This window comes from Chiroxiphia lanceolata, chromosome 12, assembly GCF_009829145.1.
Source record: "Chiroxiphia lanceolata isolate bChiLan1 chromosome 12, bChiLan1.pri, whole genome shotgun sequence".
NCBI lineage: Eukaryota > Metazoa > Chordata > Aves > Passeriformes > Pipridae > Chiroxiphia > Chiroxiphia lanceolata.
The window spans coordinates 16,952,706-16,970,167 of record NC_045648.1 but is presented as its reverse complement, the minus strand read 5'-3'; the positions used below and the strand labels follow the sequence as shown (position 1 = coordinate 16,970,167).

The following is a 17,462-nucleotide window of genomic DNA, read 5'->3' as shown; positions in this document are numbered from 1 at the left end:
ACACCAGGTCCAGGAGAAATATTAGCCACCTCCAAGTCTTGCAACCATCTTAAAATGACGTGGAAAGGGTCTCCAGCTTTTCTTTATGTACCTAATTCTGGTTTTCCTTTTCAAAAGCCCTGATTTGTGGGGGGAGAAATAGCTGGGATTTTCCCTGACAGATGAAGGAATGTGGTGCTTCAGATCTACCCCTGGCATCTTTCTTTCAGCCTCCAGATTCTGCCAAAGCCTTCAGCACCCAAAGCACCTGGTCCTGGGGACAAAGCCCCTGTGCCCTCCCCGTTGGCTCTTCCTCCTGCAGGGATGCATTTACACTGCCAGCCCTGGAGCATCCCTGGCATGACATGGTTTTTCCAAGCCTGGCAGCGAAAAACCACCACCTCGATTCCTTATTTTTAATCCAGGTCAGAGATGCTCTGTTCCAAGCCTTTCCCAAGTGTCATCCCAGAGCCAGGACCCTTGCTGGCACCCAGCACTGCTGCCAGGGCAAGGGGTGTGTGGAACCCCCATCACAGGGGAAGCAGTGGTGACCACAACACTCTGAATTCAACCCAGATTGTAGCAGGAGAAGAGGCTTTCACCCAAATTATGTTGAATTGCGTTTACGTTTTAGCTTTTAGGGACATGGCATTGCCTGGGGGATCTGTGTATGTTCCCAGCACATGGGAGCATCCGTCCAGCTCCCCATGGGGACATCCCAACCCTGGGCAAAACTGGGAAAGGGAAGAAGAGCCCTGTAGATGGGACTATAGGATGCAAGATGATGCATCAGCATCATCTTCCTCCACATCTCTCCCTAATCCATGGGCTGGGATACCATGGGGAGCATCAGCCTCTGTTTTTTCATAACAAAGGATGGGACGTCTCAATCCCCCATCCAAAGAGTGGCAACACCATCCCAGGGACACATAGGATGGGACAACTCCCTCCATCCCTCTGCATGTCAACAGCTGGTTACTCATTTATTTTTAAGAGCTTCTTACGGCCTGACCCTCTGTAAAACTACAATTAGCACATGCAGCTTTGTTGTTCAATAATTCCTCCCAAAGGAAGTCAGGAAGAGCAAAAGGAAAAAATTTGGAGCAGCTGGAGCTGCACAAGGAGATGCTTTTCATCTGCTCCAGATTTGAGAGTACCTGCATCACCTGCAGCTCTGGAAGGAGCTGCCAAAGGGGGAACTGAGGCACAGCCTGGGGACCACTCACCTTGGAGCCAAGGATGTAAAACCAATGGATGCATCTGGGGCCATGTGGACAAGGGGAACAGCTCCATCCTCCATGCTTTTATTAGGAATGAATTTATAGCTGTGCCAGCTTTATTTCTTGCTCTCTGACAAATCCAAGTGACACCAGCTGTAAGTGCTGTATTAACCTTTAGGTGCATGGATGGAAAACTTCCATAAAACTGGGGTAAACGGAGAGGGGGAAAATCCATCTGCTCCCCTTTGCTTGGAATGTGGGTAATAAAACCCTCACTGGCATAGAGGTGACCACAGGCGATGTCTTTGCTGCTTCTCTGCACACCCAGAGGGGTTTGGCTGTCGTTATTTAGCAGGAAAAACTGCTGGTTTGGGGTTCTTTAGGGAAAAACTCAACATGGTGGGAATGGTTATTAACACAGATAAGGAGAAAACAGGCAAAGTAGTAAAAATGGCTTTGTTAGACCAGTAACGAAGTTATTAATGATGTTATTCACTGCACCACCAACTTAATTATTAATGATGTTGAATTAACAGACTTGGTTCTTGCAGGGACAAGATCCAGCTCGTTAGGCTTGGTCTGTGGCTGCAGGTGATGGGATGGAGTAGAATTGGACTGGGAAAACACCTACTCTTTCCCTTAACACTATATATTAATGCATCAATGAGCCTTTTCCCCACAGCATCCCAGCAATGTCCCTGCCCTCCACCCCAACCCCAAAACCTGTTTGGGAACACCCAGAACAGCAACCAGAGAGCCACCAGAGCTCAAAGGAAGGGGCAAAGGGCTCCTCCAGGAAGCAATAAAGAACCATCAGCAAATGAGGACATGGTCTGGCCGGTGATCCAGGCCGGCAGATCCCTCTGCCATGCATCCTGCTGGGTTTTGGCCAGGAAGGATGCTCGGTGTCTGTTCTGGCCAGAGCCAGGCTTTGATGGGCTTTAAGCAGAATTCCAGCTTGGCAGCCAGCTCTAACCCTCCCCACAGCTCCTGTTCAAGTTGACCTGAATTACGAGGGGCTCCACTGCGGGTTGTGTTTTGAAGGAACTCCTCTGAGCTCACCCAATCCCTCCGGCTCCCAAGATCCAGCTGGAAAGTGTCTCCCACAGAAGAAGTCGTCTCACAAACCTCGCTCGGGCGAGGGCTCAAAATAGACCTCGAGTGCCTGGAGACTTCACTTCTGAGCTCACTGACATGAAAGGCAGCTATCAAAGTGGATAACGGGATGTTTTCCAGCCTAAGGAAGAGCTCTGGCTCAGGGTCAGGCTTTGGGAGGGGATGGGATGCACGCAGGAGCCCAGGTTCACCCCTGGGTTGCCACCCTCAGTCCTGGGAAGCCAAAACCTAAGCTGTCCTCATACACAGATGCGTCTTTTTTCCTCAATTCCACGATGATCTGCTCTCAGGGGACTGAGACAACCTCTCCCCCGGCAGAGATGGGCTTTATTTCACACTGACCAGGCTACAGCCAGCCCTTGGAGCTCAGCAGCAGCTGAAAGCATCCCTGGATTTTAGCTGCCCCTTCCCTGCACAGCTTGGAGCTGAGCTCTGGTTGTAGCTGGAAGAGGAATATTTTATTTCCAAAGGGAGAGGTGATAGTCCTGCCTCTGCTGCTGTACAGCATCTTGTTTGTTCCTGGCTGTTCCACAGCTGAATTACCACATCTTAGGATGCTGCTTTAACAGGAGCGCTCCTTCATCCTCACTTTTCCAGATTTTGGGAGCTAAATCCATCTCGTTCCTTGGGAGTGGACTGTGAAGGCTCTTCCCTCTTCATCTCCACCCTTCAGGTCAGGTTGATCAGCCCCCTGGGCAGAAAAGGAGCATCCCCAAGCTGCACTCCCCATGGACCAGGGCAGCTCAGCTGCATCTTCCCAGTTGGATTTTACTCAGAACTGGGAGTCACATCCTCCCTCCTTCTGTTTGTCTCCAGCCCCAGAGCCAGATAACTCACTGGCAGCTGTTATGTCCTCTCAAGGAAAGGCTGGCTGTGGAGGAGGCAGGAGCAGAGTGTACCCACACTACTCACAGCACCCCAAAACGTGCCCGGCCCCGCTCCCTGGGGTGTCACCCCAGCATCCTGCATCCCTTCATCCTGCCGCACCCCCAGCCCAGGGCAGCCTTGGAGGAGTCAGGAGCACCCTCCAAGCCATGGTTAAGGATGTTTACAGATTTTGAGCTCACCCCAGTGCCATTTGGCACCGAAATCCCAGGTGGAGCAGCTCCCCTCCTCACGTTCCTCTCCAGGCTCTGCCAGTCAGGTGGGATGGAGATGGACAAGCTGAGCCTGGCCAGACAAGGGCCTGAAGCGGGTGCTCGTGGCCATGGCACACTAATTAATCCTCGTTTGTGCTGGCACTTGCCAGCCTGTAATTTCACAGCTTGCTGGAGGCCTCTGCACCACAGGAGGCTGCCGGTCTCTCCGTGGCTTCCCATGGATGGAGTGGTGGGTTCCAACCTTCTCCAGGGCTGATAAGCCAAGGATGGAGTGGTGTTGGCCAGACACCTGAAGGAAAACTCCTGCCCTAGCAGGGGATAGGGAGCTGGGCTGGATACCCAGCATGGGGCAGGAGACCTCATCCCACCCCAGCAAGGGAGAAAGAGGAGGCTGTGATGTCAACAGGGAGCCCAGAGCATCCGGAAATCAGGTGGGAATAAGGCTGTGGTCAGTGGGGATGGCTGGAGAGCAGCATCCTGCTCAATAGCCCCAGGCTGAGCTTATATGGGCTCCTCAGGTCACAGGTAGGGTGTGGATCCTTGGGGATGTCACCAGGGCCATTTAAGGTCCCCAGGGTGGTGGGAGGCCAAACTCGGGGGTGAGGGCCTCCAAGTGACCTTCTGAGCAGAGCTGGCAGCTCCGTCACCACCTCCAGCCCTGCAAAACCTGCTTCTCCAGTGGCCACTGCTCCTGAAGCTCAACCCTCCAGTACCCGGATACAGCCCTTGCTACACTCATAAATGGATATTTATCCATTCTGTTATCTCACCCTATAAAATGCACTTCTCCGGGTGGTGGCTGGGTGCTCTCCCACCACTGGGTGGCAGTGGGAACACATGGACACACATGTTCATGAGTGGCCCACACAGGGACTGCCTCCTCCTCACCATCCCTTCAGATGGTGGCCCCGTGTCACATCACCCCACTGTTCATCCCTGACAGGGACAGGGCAGCTCCAGCCTGGCCACATCCTGCTCTTAGGAGGAGCATTCCCTCAAAATACAGCTGAAAAAGGGCAAGTTTGAGACCAAAAATTCTTTTATCTCTGTACTCTGGAGGCAGCAGCAATCTGGGTCTTGCCTTGATGCCAGGAGAATGCTTGGCTGGAGCACCCCCAGTTTTTGGGGTAAAGCCCCCCCCAGAAGAGCTGTAGGCCCCCCAGAGCCATCGGGTCCAGCTGAGCCTGCCAGAACACAGAGGAGCCCTGGAGGTACTTGTAAGACAAGGGATGACATGCTTGATGGGACTTCTTAATTAGATCTTGCTAAACCAAAATGTACCGGGGCTCCCCTGGCAGAACAGCGTCAGACAAAACATTAATCACGCTCCAAATAAATAATTAAAACGTTGGGGCTTTTAGAAAGGAAAAAAAAAAAAACCAAACCAACACCGAACCGAGAAAAATCAAAGGCATCAGTGCCAGCCCATAATAAGGAGCAACACGGCTGGGTTTGGGGGTGCCCTGGCCTTGGAGGGAGCAGAGCTCTGTCCCCTGGGCCACCTGAGCCAGGTGGGACCCAACACAGTCATGGAAAACTGTGCCCAGACTCCCAGGAGGCGTCAGGATGGGGTTTAGGACCTCATAACCTCATACCTGGAGTTGTGGGAACACCCCCCCAGCTCAGCTTTGTGCTAAAACAGGTCTTTTCACAGCCAGCACCTACAGACTCAAACGATGGATTACAAAATTATCCCCCCACTGGTTGGTTCATGCAGTGCCTGGGATGTGGTTCAGCTCGAGGATATCATCTGTGGTCCCCTCTGGGACATCATCCACAGTCACTACTGGGATATCAGCTACAGGTCACCTCTGGGGCATCCTCCAATATCCAACATTCATGGTTACCTCTGGGGCATCCTCCAATATCCAACATTCATGGTTACCTCTGGGGCATCCTCCAATATCCAACATTCATGGTTACCTCTGGGACATCCATGTTCACTACTGGGATAACATCCATGGTGCCCTCTGGGATGCTGGACAATGCCCAGTTCTTGGTGCTCCAGCAGGTACCTGATGCAGCATAGGAAAATCTGTTTACCCAGCACTTAGGAAACACTTTGGGGAGAAAACAACAACAGTAAAGGCTCGAAAATAGAAGTCTCTCCCTCCCCATCCCTCTTAGCTGGAGCAGAGATTACTCAGGATGAGCAACACAGAGCTTGAATTATGCATGGAACCATTTGCATCCAAGAACACGACTGAGAAGAGTGGCCCTGTCCCTCCTGGGCCCCAGCCTGTAGAAACTCATGTCACCCGTGCTCTGCTTTCCTCTTCTTTACTTTTCCTACAACAGGGTTATTAAAAAGCCAGTCCAGGGCCATGGTGGGATGGAGTTGCTCCCCTCACTCCATCCATGAGGCAGATTAGGGATTTAGTGGGTTTCTTCTCTGCAAGGCCCCAGGAAAATGGACTTTATTCTGCCAAGGATTGGGCAACTCTCTGGCCCCTGGATGTGGCACCCATGAAGCAGCATCCCTGCCCTTCCTCTTCCTCCTCCCAGCCCTGTTCCAGCACAGCCCTTGAGTACCAAGCTCGCTGGGAATGATGGACTCCACCAAAACCTGCTTTATTGCATTAATATTTGCTGGTAATGAAGCTCACACTTAGAGCTCCAATTAAATTAGGAAAGCTATAATGAACAAGAAGTGGTGCATTAATTCGTTAGCGGGGAATTGCTCTAAATTACCTCAGCAAATACAGCAAACCTTCAATTTACCGGCGGTGTTTTCAAATGGATTTTGCTCCTTCATCTCCATTTACACTGCAGCACATTTTTTTTTTTTCTGGCAGCAAAAGCAGAAGTGAATTAAGTTCGGTTCCTTGGGGAAACACATTTGTCTCTCAGATGGGAATAAATACTCATGAGAGATACCAGAAATTTTCCTTTTTGGCTTCTTCACCAGGTATTCACGGGGAAAACAGAAATTATTTACAATAAACAGCTTACAAAATGACATCAACAATGGAAAAAGCCTCTCTCACAGGTCCTTTCTCCCCAACTCTAGAGCTTTAAAGAGAAAACACAGAAGTTTTAGTAACACCAGAAGTTATTTTTCCTGGTTTGTTTTTTCTTTTTTTCCCACTAAAGGGAATATTTCTTTATTTTTAATGAGATTCCAATGTCTTTACAGGACTCTGGGAGCTGCTGATCAGGGACACCTGTGGCAGGAAAGAGTGGCTGAAGGCCCCGAGCTGGGATCAAAGTGCAGCTGAAGGAGCAGGGTGAGCTCCAGAAGATATTTGGGGCAGGAATTGGACCCCCAAGACATCGGGGAGCTTCTTCACAGGGGTAAAGCAAGGGTGGAAAGGAGCCCCTTGAACCAGGGGTGTAGAAGGATTGGTGTGGCATTGATGTTCACATCATTCATGTGGCACTGTAGCCCAAAAATTCCTGTAAGGACCACTGGGTTGTTTTCCTGCACAGTAAATTCCTTCTAACTAATTGCCTTGAAGGCCACTTAGAGCCTACAATCAACATCTCCATACAACAGAGACACAGCTGAATAACAACAGTGCCTCCTTGTCCACCTTAGTAATTCCACCAAAGGATTGTTCTGCCAGCATCCCACAGCTTTCCCATGAAGTCCTCACTCTGACTTCACGTGTGCCAGGGAAGTTAAATGCTGACAAAGCCCAGGAGCAGCAGCTCTGGGATTGGGGTGGATGGGGCTCACTGGTGGGAAAGAGGTGAGGGGGACACCACGACGTGCCATGCACGTTCCCTCTTCATCCATCAAGGAACTGCACGAGGCTGTGTAAAACCAGGCAGGAAAAATGGACCAGCAATGTCACCCACACAAAATCTCGGTGCCTTTGGGGACAGTGGAGCAGCACCTGGCACTACCTGACTCTCAGGGGCATCCAGTGGCACATTCCAGCCTGGCCTTTTAGTTGGATAAACATTCCATCAACCTCCATGAGACAACTTTGCCTCCCTGGCTCCTGGATCCACCTACAGCAATCCCAGCTTCGGGAGTCTTAGCTCAGGCTTGGGTTTCTGGGAGCTGTTTTTCCACTAAGCCCCCCTCCTCCTCAGCCCTCCTCTCAAGTTTTTTTTTTTTCCCCAGTAAACAGATTGGTTTGGGACTGACAGCTATTAATTCTTTAATAAATTATGTTAATTACGCTAAAATCCAGTCTGGTGGGTACCACAGGTGAAGCCAAGCTCACATGTGGCCCTTCCTGGGCTGGGAAGGGGGTTGGCAGGAGGGAAGGACAAGTTCTTCCTGCTTGAGATGGGCCTCAAAAGAGGATTTCCATGCCCTAACTCCCCTTACCCTGCCAGATTTCTTCCCCATTTCCCGCTCCAAGGACACAGCTGTGCCTCCATGCCCTTGGGAAGAGCACCACCACCCTTTTGGCAGGGCAACATCACAGCCTGGCCACACACTCAGCACACATGTTACCCTGTCAAGGTAAAAATTAAGAAAAAAAAAGAGGTTTTAATCTTCTGTAGCTCCTCCAGGAAGGAGCTTGTGCATAAAACATGAAGGTTGAAAGCCTGATCAGGGAAGATTCCAGCCAAAGAAAAAACCTTACATAGCTGCCTCACTTTTCCACTTGATTATTTCAGCTCAGCTGCTTAATTCAATGAAAACAGAACCAGGAAACATTTGCCTGAGGCACATCATCCCCGGGCTTTCAATCCCAGCTTGTCAGGGGAGGCAGTCCCTGCTCCCCACCCTCCCAAGCCTATGGAAGCACAGGCACCAAGCTGCTTTCCCAGCACCGGGGAGGCTCCTTTGCAGAGCTGTGGCTGCCCTCAGGGTTTCTTGGAACACGCTGTAGGGAGACTGAGCATCACCAGAGTTCAGCCTAATGGCTGGGGAATTCCAGCCCAAGGGCAGAAGAGCTGCTTCCAGCCTTCAGCCACCCAGTTTAGGGAATACCTTTAACAGCAGCAGCCTTCAGAAGGCAAAAGCAAAGGAGCAAACATCTGAATCAACCTTGCTCCTTTTTATTCCTTATCCAGGGCCAGGAGCTGTTTCCTCAGCTCAGAACTGGCTGTTACAAGCATCAGGTGTTTGGATTCTCCCAGGGTATGGAAAGAAAAACAAGCCACGTGGTCAATTAGACCAGAAGGATGGAGGGGAGTCAACAGGTTTAGGGATCCTCCGTGGAAGGGCCACCAGCTCCCATCAAGGCAAATTTGTGCCTCAAGGAGCCCGATGCCCTCACTGTGCTCCCCACAGAGCACAGGGTCCCACACCACATAAACCAGGGCATTAATTCCCCCCATGCAGATTTCTGATCTTCAAACCAGGCAGCACCTCAAAGCACGCAGCCCTGCAGCCATGGGATAACAAAATCCTGCGGCCTCCAGCTGGAACTGGATACAGGGACACAAACACTTGAGAAATATCCATGTTCCCCAAGATTTTGAGGAGTGCAGGTGCTGTTTGACTCACCACATCAGGAGCTGGGACACCAAGAGCTCACACCCAGCTTGAACTCCATCACAGAGAAGATGCTTTCATCAGCCTAAGCCATGATTTTGGGACAAGCCTGTGCTGTTTGGGAGGGGAAGCCAAAGAGCACAGAGCAATTTAACACAGCTTTAAGGCCTGTCTGGTGCATGTTGACTCAATTTCAGTGTGATGAGGACTCCCATGCCCTATAGCTCAGCTGTACTAGCACAGCAGAAAGAGTCCCTAAGGGTGCTAAAAGGAGAGGTGATGATAATCCAGGCAAATCTACCAGCTGAGGGCTTCCCCTCCTTTATATTTAAAAAAAAATAAAGCAATTTAGAGCTGGTGGACCAGTAGCTTTCCCTATCTGTCCCTTTTTTCTTACAGTGTCCCCATTTCCATTTTCCCACTCAGCCACTGCTCCCTGCTCTCCCTACAGCTGAGGCCACACTAAACAGGACCATCTTGAGCCTTTTCTCATCCCCAACACCAGTTTTTTTCCCCAATTCTCCCAGCAGCAGAAGCCATACTCAGCCCAGAGTTAGAACTGCCACTGTGTCCTTCAGGAGAGGTTGCAGCCTGGATGAGGAGGCACTAACTCACACTAACAAGCCTGTTCTCATATCCTCCAGCAACACCCCTGCTAAGGAGGAGCAAACAGGACTTCTGGAGTTGGGAAACCATTCAGCACCTCTAAGCGCCATTAATTCTTCCCTCATCCACCTGAAAACAGGAGCCATACCTTGTTTCCAGCCAGCGTTCAGGTTTCTTTGCCAAGGATACAATATCCAGGGAGCCTCCACATTTGGAGAGTCACATCCAAGCACACCAAAGGCTGCCTGGTGTCCCCCCCTTTCCACTGAGGAGGGACAGAAATGTTTCACACAAGGAGAGGGCAGAAATGTTTCCTTTTATTAGGGATGGAGGTTACAACGACATCCCAGGAGGGCAGGGACATTTCCTGCACACAAGAAACAGTCCCAGAGCCGTGAGGCTCAGCAGAGTGGCTGCTGTGAGCACAGCGACTTGGACCACCATGGGAAGTCCTCCAGCAGCACCTGAGGGAGAAGAGACACTTACTATACATCAAATGGCTTCCCATCATCTGCCAGTGGATGAACTTGCTGGCAGCTCTGGGAAGGAGTTCCCCAGACTGTCTCTTGATGGTTATACTAGAAAGCCTCTCCAGGTGTGAAATCATGGTGGATTCATGACTAGAACAACCTGGAGTCACCTTCAGTTGAGACCTGATTGACAATCCAACAAAACAACCCCCCACACATACCCTGTGGGGTCTTCCCTGCTGGTCCAAGACCTCCAGAGGAACTCCATAATCCCTGAGCTGAGTCAAGGATTAACAGTGGCCCAACTGAGACTTCAGCTTCTGTCACCCTTGAGGGACCACCTAGAAAAACAAACAGTTTCACAGAGGAGGTAATTCCTGCTCACTCTGGATTTTAGAAACTACAGAAGGATGGACCCTGCAAGAGCAGCTTTCCTTTTAAACTTAAGGACACAGACACAGTTACTTAGAATAAAGTCCTACAATCCCAGAGTGGTCTGGGTTGGAAGGGACCATAAAGTCCATCTCATTTCCCTCCCTACCTACCCCCCCCCCAGCCCAGGCAGGGACACCTTCCACTATCCCAGGTTGCTCCAAGATCCGTCCAATCTGGTCTCCAACACTTCCAGGGATGGAGCAGGCACAGCTTCTCCGGCCAACCTGTGCCAGGGTCTCACCACCCTCCCAGCCAAGAACTTCCCTATATCCAACCCAAATTCTCCCTCTTTCAGTTTGAAAGTACTTGCCAAAGGGCTCTGCAGAAGAGCTGGGTTTGTCCCTGAACTAAAGATGTTACAGTATGTTGGCTGTCCCAGCCTAGAGGGTCACTCAGCCCCAGGGGCACATTTTAGGCACAGCCCTACCTTGCTCAGAAGGGACATCTCTCCTCAAGCGCCTCCCTGGCCATCTGGCAGGAGAGTTGGTTCTCCGGGAGTATCCTCCATGCAACTGGCAGTTGCCGGTCTCACAGCAGCTGCAGATGTCTCCAGTACCCTCCACGGGTGCCCAACTGCAACAGAATTATCTGTAAAGCCTCTCCTCCAGGCTGGTTCCCTCCCTACGAGCACCAGCTACTCACAGGCTGCTGGCTTTGTTGAAGGAACAGGCTTTGTTCCATGGATCTGGGGCTTGGTCGGCTGGGGAGACCTTCAGGTGGCAAGTGATGTAGATCTGGAAGAGAAATTAAAACTAGTTAGCCTTGGATGCTGATTTTTTTTTTTTAATAAACAGAGCAGCACATCTGAAACACCCCGGGGAGGAGGGGTTGGCACAACACCTCACCAGGTTCCTGTCGTCTCCTGCAAACTTGAACACGTCGACCACAAACTGCAGCGTTTCCTGCCTCGGCCTCGGGGACATGAAGGCTGAAGTGGTGTCATCTGCTCTCCCATCCACCAAGCACCTGGGCAAGGGTCAGGAGTCAGGGACATGCCAGCCAGCTCAGTAGTTCCACCCAGAGCACAGCCCCCCTTACCCGCTGAGGTCGATGAAGGCGTATCGGGGGGAGGAATTCCTGTCAGGGCTCAGAGTGGCAACACAGTCGTCCACGAAGAGCCTCAGAGGGACATGGCCCTCAGAAGCCACGTCAGCCTGGAGGTGCAGGCTCTCCCCCAGCTGGAAGCCGTTGGAGAGCCTCTCTGTGCTCCAGTCATCTGGAAGGGAGATCCAAGGGCACAGGTCACTCGGGACAGCAGCACATTGCCCTCCCCAGCACAGGGACCTCTCAACTGTGCAGCAGCGTGGGCTTTACTTCAGCTCAGATTATAGCTCTGTTTGGGCTCTCAGCATGTGAGCAAGAGCAGAGAGGATGAGGAAATGGGGCTGCCAGGTCTGCACCCACCATCCATGAGGCGCAGGGAGAACATCAGCCTCTCCTCAGCCGACAGCGTGGAGCGGAAGGGAACCCACGTGGGCCGGACAGCATTGCTGCTCACATTGCTCCTCCTGAACGGGGAGAGCTGCATTAACAGGGATGCCACCATCACCTGAGGTCCATGGGAGCAGAAGCACAGCCCCCACACTCACCTGGGATAGTGACACTCAATAGGAACCACCACCGGGTTGGTCCTTACAATGACCAGGTTGCCAGAAGGAGTAGGTTTGTAGGACAAGCTTGTTTTGTAGATCAGGGAGTCTGGGGTCGTCTGGAAGGAAGATTTGAGAAAGATGAAAAGACAGGAAAACAAATTATTTTCCATAAGCTCAGCACCACCACAGACCCAGCACTGACTGCCAGGACACACAGGCCACAGCTGTAAAGGCACAGGCTGTCCTCCACATCCCCAAATTCAGTGCCTATAGGACACCACGAGGCTTTGTATTGACATTCCAACAAGGGGCCAGCCTTGAAGGAGGTCAAGGAGCCTCAAGGACTTCAGAACTCCAAGCACCCACTCTCCCATGTGTTCATGCACCCAGTTGAATCCAAGTCACAAAGCACTACAAGTCTCGCTTGCTGTTGGGTCTGGGCTTGAGGATGGCACCCATACTCCAAAAACTACCTTTGCTATGGCCACACCACCCCTCACTGCTGCAACCAAATCAGCCTCTCCTCACCCCAAACCCTTTACCAGGCCACTTCCAGGACCAAGAGCTTGTCAGGGGTGAATCAGGCAGCACACTGTTCTCCACAGCACTTCCCATTTGCCCACCCAGCACTGGTCAGAGCCCAGAGAAGGTCCACCCCTACTCAGTAGCCCCTCACCCTAGCACCCCCCCCTCACCTGCAGGGTACTGCCACACTCGTGCAGCCCAGCCACAAAAGTCACAGTGCTCTCAGCAGGATTCTGGGACAGGGGTAGGCAGGAGGCTGATCCCAGGCTCAGATCTGCAGCCCTGACCAGGCGCCCGGTGCCAAAGAGGTCCCTGTGCACTGTGACCACCAGCTGTGCCTCCTGGCACTGCACGGCCACGGGGTGCAGCGGGGCCATGGCCTGGAGCTGGGACACGTCCACCCATGCCCAGGGCTGGGAGAAGGAAGGCACATGGGGCCGGCTCCAGGAGGAGTCACCCCGGACCCTCAGGACCCCTGAGTCCCTCTGAGGGAACCCCCAGGGGCTATAGGATGCTGCTTCAGCCAGCACCCAGCAGAACAGAGCAACACCCAGGCTGCCTGCAGACCCCATCCTGACTCCAGAAAAACCAGCTCATGAAGGAGGTGCTGCCCAGGATCCTTTTATACCAGCACTCCCAGCAGCCCAGCCCAGCCCAGACAGGGCACACCTGGGGGCTGCCAGTGGGACCCCGCCCAGTGAGGAGCAGGACAATGGGATCCAGCTGGGACCATCGCTCCCTCTCAGGGCACAGGGGATGATTTTCCTTGACCTGCACCTGGAAATTACCCCTGAGCAGTTTGTCCCACATCTTGCCTGTTTGGGGTGGCATCAGCCACTGCCACCTCAGTGGCCAAATGGCCACAGGTCCCTTGCACCTCTGTGTCCTTCTCACTCTGTGAGGTGGAGCCAATTTTGACCAACATGGCCAAGGCCCAGCAAGGCTCCCACAAACATTTCTCCCCCAGTCTCCCCCACATGATCAGCATCAGCAATTCCCCAGAATCCACGTGGTGAAGCACCCCTGGAGGTGGCACGTTCAGAAATGGAGAGGAGAACAGCAAAAGCCACCTGGACTGTGGCCCGTGGCATCTGCAATCTGTCCGTGCCCGATTTCACAGGAATCTGCGCTGGGTAATTGTGTTTGGAGTAATGAAGGCATCATAACCAGCTCATTTGCATAGAAAGCAGAGGTACAAAAGGCGATCTTCCCATAATAGCAGCTGATAAGTGAATGGCAGGCATAATCAAGAGATTAATTGGCCCTCGTGTGTTAATTATGCTAATTGGAACAGCTGCTCATGTGTACAGTAGGATGACTAATGGCTCTACACCTCTGAGCTGGGTGGAGGGTCGGGGTCACTTGGAGCAGTTTGCTGTGGGGGCAGAGCCCAGCAAGGGGGGTCCCCTTGCCACGGGGGGGATGCCCTGAGCACACCCACTCCTCAACAGCGTGGATGAACAAGCTGGGAGGGATATTTTAGCCTTGACGTTTGTGTTCCTGGTGTGTTTCTAATGGTGCTTTACATGAGTGCCCGGGGAAACGTGGGGTTTATTAGCTGCAGCATCTTCCTCCCGGGCTGACGGGACCTTTGGGGTGGGTTTGGGATGGGGGAACCTGCCCTATTCACTTGTAGGGGGCATCACAGCTAGGAGATGTATGAGCAAAGCTCTCACCCAGATACAGGGGCGCCCCCAAATTCCTGGTGGGATCCCCTTGCAGGCCCATGCTGTTGTGCCCCTGCAGCATGAATAATGCCACACACAAACACACACACATGCCAACCTCTTCTGGCATGATGTCCATGTCCCAGCCTTGCCCCTGATATTTTTATGAATGATGAATAAATGATACAACAAGAAAAACCTCTCCGGCAGCTCAAGGCCTCTTTATTAATTCAGCAAGAGTGGGTCGTCTCCAAACCCAGCTCATCCCTCTGCTGGGTTGGAGTGTTTTGCCAGGCAAGATGAGCTTGCTCGGGGGAGTTCCCAGAGCTGAGGGTATCCAGGAGGATGGGAGGTGACATCCCTGCTGCCCCATTATCCATCCCAACAGCAGGACATGGCACTGAAGGTCCAGGATTTGAACCTCCTGCAAACCAGCCTCTATGGAGAACCAGGGCTGTATGGATGGGTCCCTGCATCCCACACACCTTTGCTCCTATCCCAAAGGGAGCAATGCAGCTCACCCCATACAGCCCCCAGCCCTGTGTCTCACAGCCCAAGGTTTCTCTGCTCAAAGGTGGGTTTCTCACCTCCCTGCAATAGCTCCTGCCAAGGGTTTGCACCGGGAGTGGTACAGTGGGAAATACATTCAGGCAACTGGGATGAAAAAGGGACAGGAGATTCACTGGCTTTAATATCCTGAAGCTATTGGGTGAGAAACAGCTTTTATTTTCCTTCGGGTGCAAAAGAGATCGATAGGAAGCAAAAAACCCCCCATCCATCCACCACCTCCCAGCTCGCGCCGCAGCGATGCCGCATCCATCACTGTAATCGGGATTTAATAGCTCTGGAGGAACAGTCCTTCCCAGCTGCAAAGTCCTCCCGCTGCAGGCTTCCCCTGGGAATGAAGGACATTCCCTCGTCAGTCCCTGGAGAGGGACTTTGGACAAGGGGGAAATGGCTTCCCACTGCCAGAGGGCAGGGTTAGATCCAGACCGGGAACAAATTCCTGGCTGTGAGGGTGGAGAGGCCCTGGCACAGGTTGGCCAGAGAAGCTGTGGCTGCCCCATCCCTGGAAGTGTCCAAGGGCAGGTTGGATGGGGTTTGGAGCAACCCGGGATAGTGGAAGGTGTCCCCGCTCATGGCAAGGGAGTGGAACTGAATGAGCTTGAAGGTCCCTTCCAACCACACACAACTTCACCACCTGGGATGAGAGAAACCATTTCTCCATCGGGCACGGAAAACAACTGCCCTGTCAGCCCTTTTTCCCTCTGTCTCCTCTGTTTATTTACCAGGGTGCTTTTTCACTGGAGTGTTAAATACTGTATTAATAGAGGGATTTAATACTTCTCAGGCACTGTTTAAGCAACATCTCACCTGAGACATCACACACTTCTCTAAGGATCATTAAACAGCATCAGCCTCTCTTTGCCTCTCTTCCTGCGGCGCCGGCTCGGATCCTGCTCGGAAAAGCATTGCCAGGGGGTTTGCCATGGTAAAAGGAAATTGCAATGCCACCTGATCACAAAATGACACTGGAACATCACCCCAACTCCCTCATTCCCACCAGCACATCCCAAAGAGAAACAAACCCCGCTTGGCAAAAGAGGGGAACTGGAGTTCGGAAAAGGTATCGCTCATTAATTTTCCTGGCTGGAGACAAGTCCTTCATGCCAGGTAGGGGTTTTTTAAGCAACATCCCCGTTTCATTTCCAATCTCTCTTAAACGACTCCTGAGCCACCGCCATAAACACCCCCCGTGCTTCCTTTCTGCCTCAGATCCCTGGTAAGTGCTGATGGATAAATTGGTTGCGTTGCCCGGGAAAAATCACGCGGGAAAGCCAAAGCTGTAATTAAAATGTCTCTCAACCCCTCCGTTAACTCTGACTTAGCAAGATCAGATGCGTTGTGGCTGCAGGGAATAACCTGCTTGGGATCCAGCTCCGAAAAATGGATTCCTGGAGGGAGAAACTGGCTCTGAACGTGCCAACTCCACATGGGAGTCCCAACTCCCTCGGGAATATCATGGGTCTCCTCGTCCCCCATCAAAAGGGTGTGGGACCAGCATCCATGGCACAAGTGAGAGTTTTTCAAGGCCTTTTATTTTTGACAAAAAACGAGCTTTCGAGCGTGCCAGGGCTTTGTGTTGGCTCCAACTTGCCCATGGAAAGCAAATTCCCCGAGCAGAGCTGGCACGGAGCTGGGTGGTTTCCCCATCCCAATTGTTGCACTAGGAGGAAACAAAAGGCAAATACAATAAAAACTGTCTGTTCATGATAAATCCTGCATTTTTAAACGTATTTAACTCTTTTGGGGTTGTTACCTCCCAAGAAAAGCCGAGAGCAGACACAGAAAGTGGTTTTTAAGATTCCCACTGCCTTTGGCTCTGCTCCTTGCCTTCAGCAGCAGAGCAGCAGGAAGATCCAGCCCTGGGGCTGTTTCTGTGCTCTGCTTTCTCTGGGAAACTCAGATATTCTGTTTGCAATGGCCTTAAAACCAGAAAGGAGCTCAGCCAGGTTGCTCTGAGCTTTCCAGCTGAATTCAGGTCTGGCCCGGCAATTCTGAGGCCAAAAATTGGGTATTTGGGGGCAGTGTAGGAGATGGATCCTGCTCATCATCCCATGGGAACAAGCCTACGTAGAAAATGGTGCTTCTTGCAGATCCTTCATCTCTGGAAAACAAAACTGACTCACAGTGCAGGGCAGTGTGAGTCACCCAGGGGTGCCAGGCAGCTCTGGGGTCCAACCCACCCCACAGGGATCCAGAGCACCCCTGCAGCCTGCAGGGACATGACCCCCTCCACATCCCCATCCAAGGGGATAACAGGGACAGGCAGGGGCATTATCCATCCCATCCATCCCACCACACAGGACATCCAGAGCATCCCTGCCTGCAGGGATGTGGCCCTATCCATGTTCCCATCCAAGGGGACAAGAGGGACAGCAGGGGGATCACTCATCCTACCCCAGGGTGGGGTATCCAGAGAGTCCCTGCCTGCAGGGTCATGGCTCTGCATCCCCATCCAAGGGGACAGCAGGGGCATTATCCATCCCATCCCATCCCATCCCATCCCATCCCATCCCATCCCATCCTCCAGCCCATGCAATCCTCAGAGGGAGGCAGCAACAAGGCTCAGCATTTCTATTCCCACCTCTTTTCAGAATTAGGTCAATAGAAAAAGCAGGAAACCTTTATTTAATATTGATGAGGCAAATGGAGTTGCCATCGACTGTCACTGGCAGAGACTCACCCCGGTGCTTCCCGAAATAAGCTGCCAAATGGGATTTTGGGGTTGTTCCTCACCCATCCAGGGGGGTCAGATGCAGTCACAGCCTTGCCTGCTCCCGGGAGGGA

General features: G+C 52.3%; 1 protein-coding gene across 1 annotated transcript; it reads right to left on the bottom strand.

Moving 5' to 3' along the window:
- Positions 1-9,755: 9,755 nt before the first annotated feature.
- Positions 9,756-13,016, bottom strand: LOC116792826 (zona pellucida sperm-binding protein 3-like). The gene is made up of 9 exons (XM_032700200.1): positions 12,615-13,016; positions 11,917-12,035; positions 11,732-11,835; positions 11,366-11,543; positions 11,173-11,293; positions 10,970-11,061; positions 10,755-10,900; positions 10,114-10,233; positions 9,756-9,886 (listed from the first exon to the last, which is right to left on the bottom strand). The coding sequence occupies exons 1-9, from the start codon at positions 13,014-13,016 to the stop codon at positions 9,756-9,758; spliced, it is 1,413 nt and encodes a 470-aa protein (XP_032556091.1).
- Positions 13,017-17,462: the final 4,446 nt, after the last annotated feature.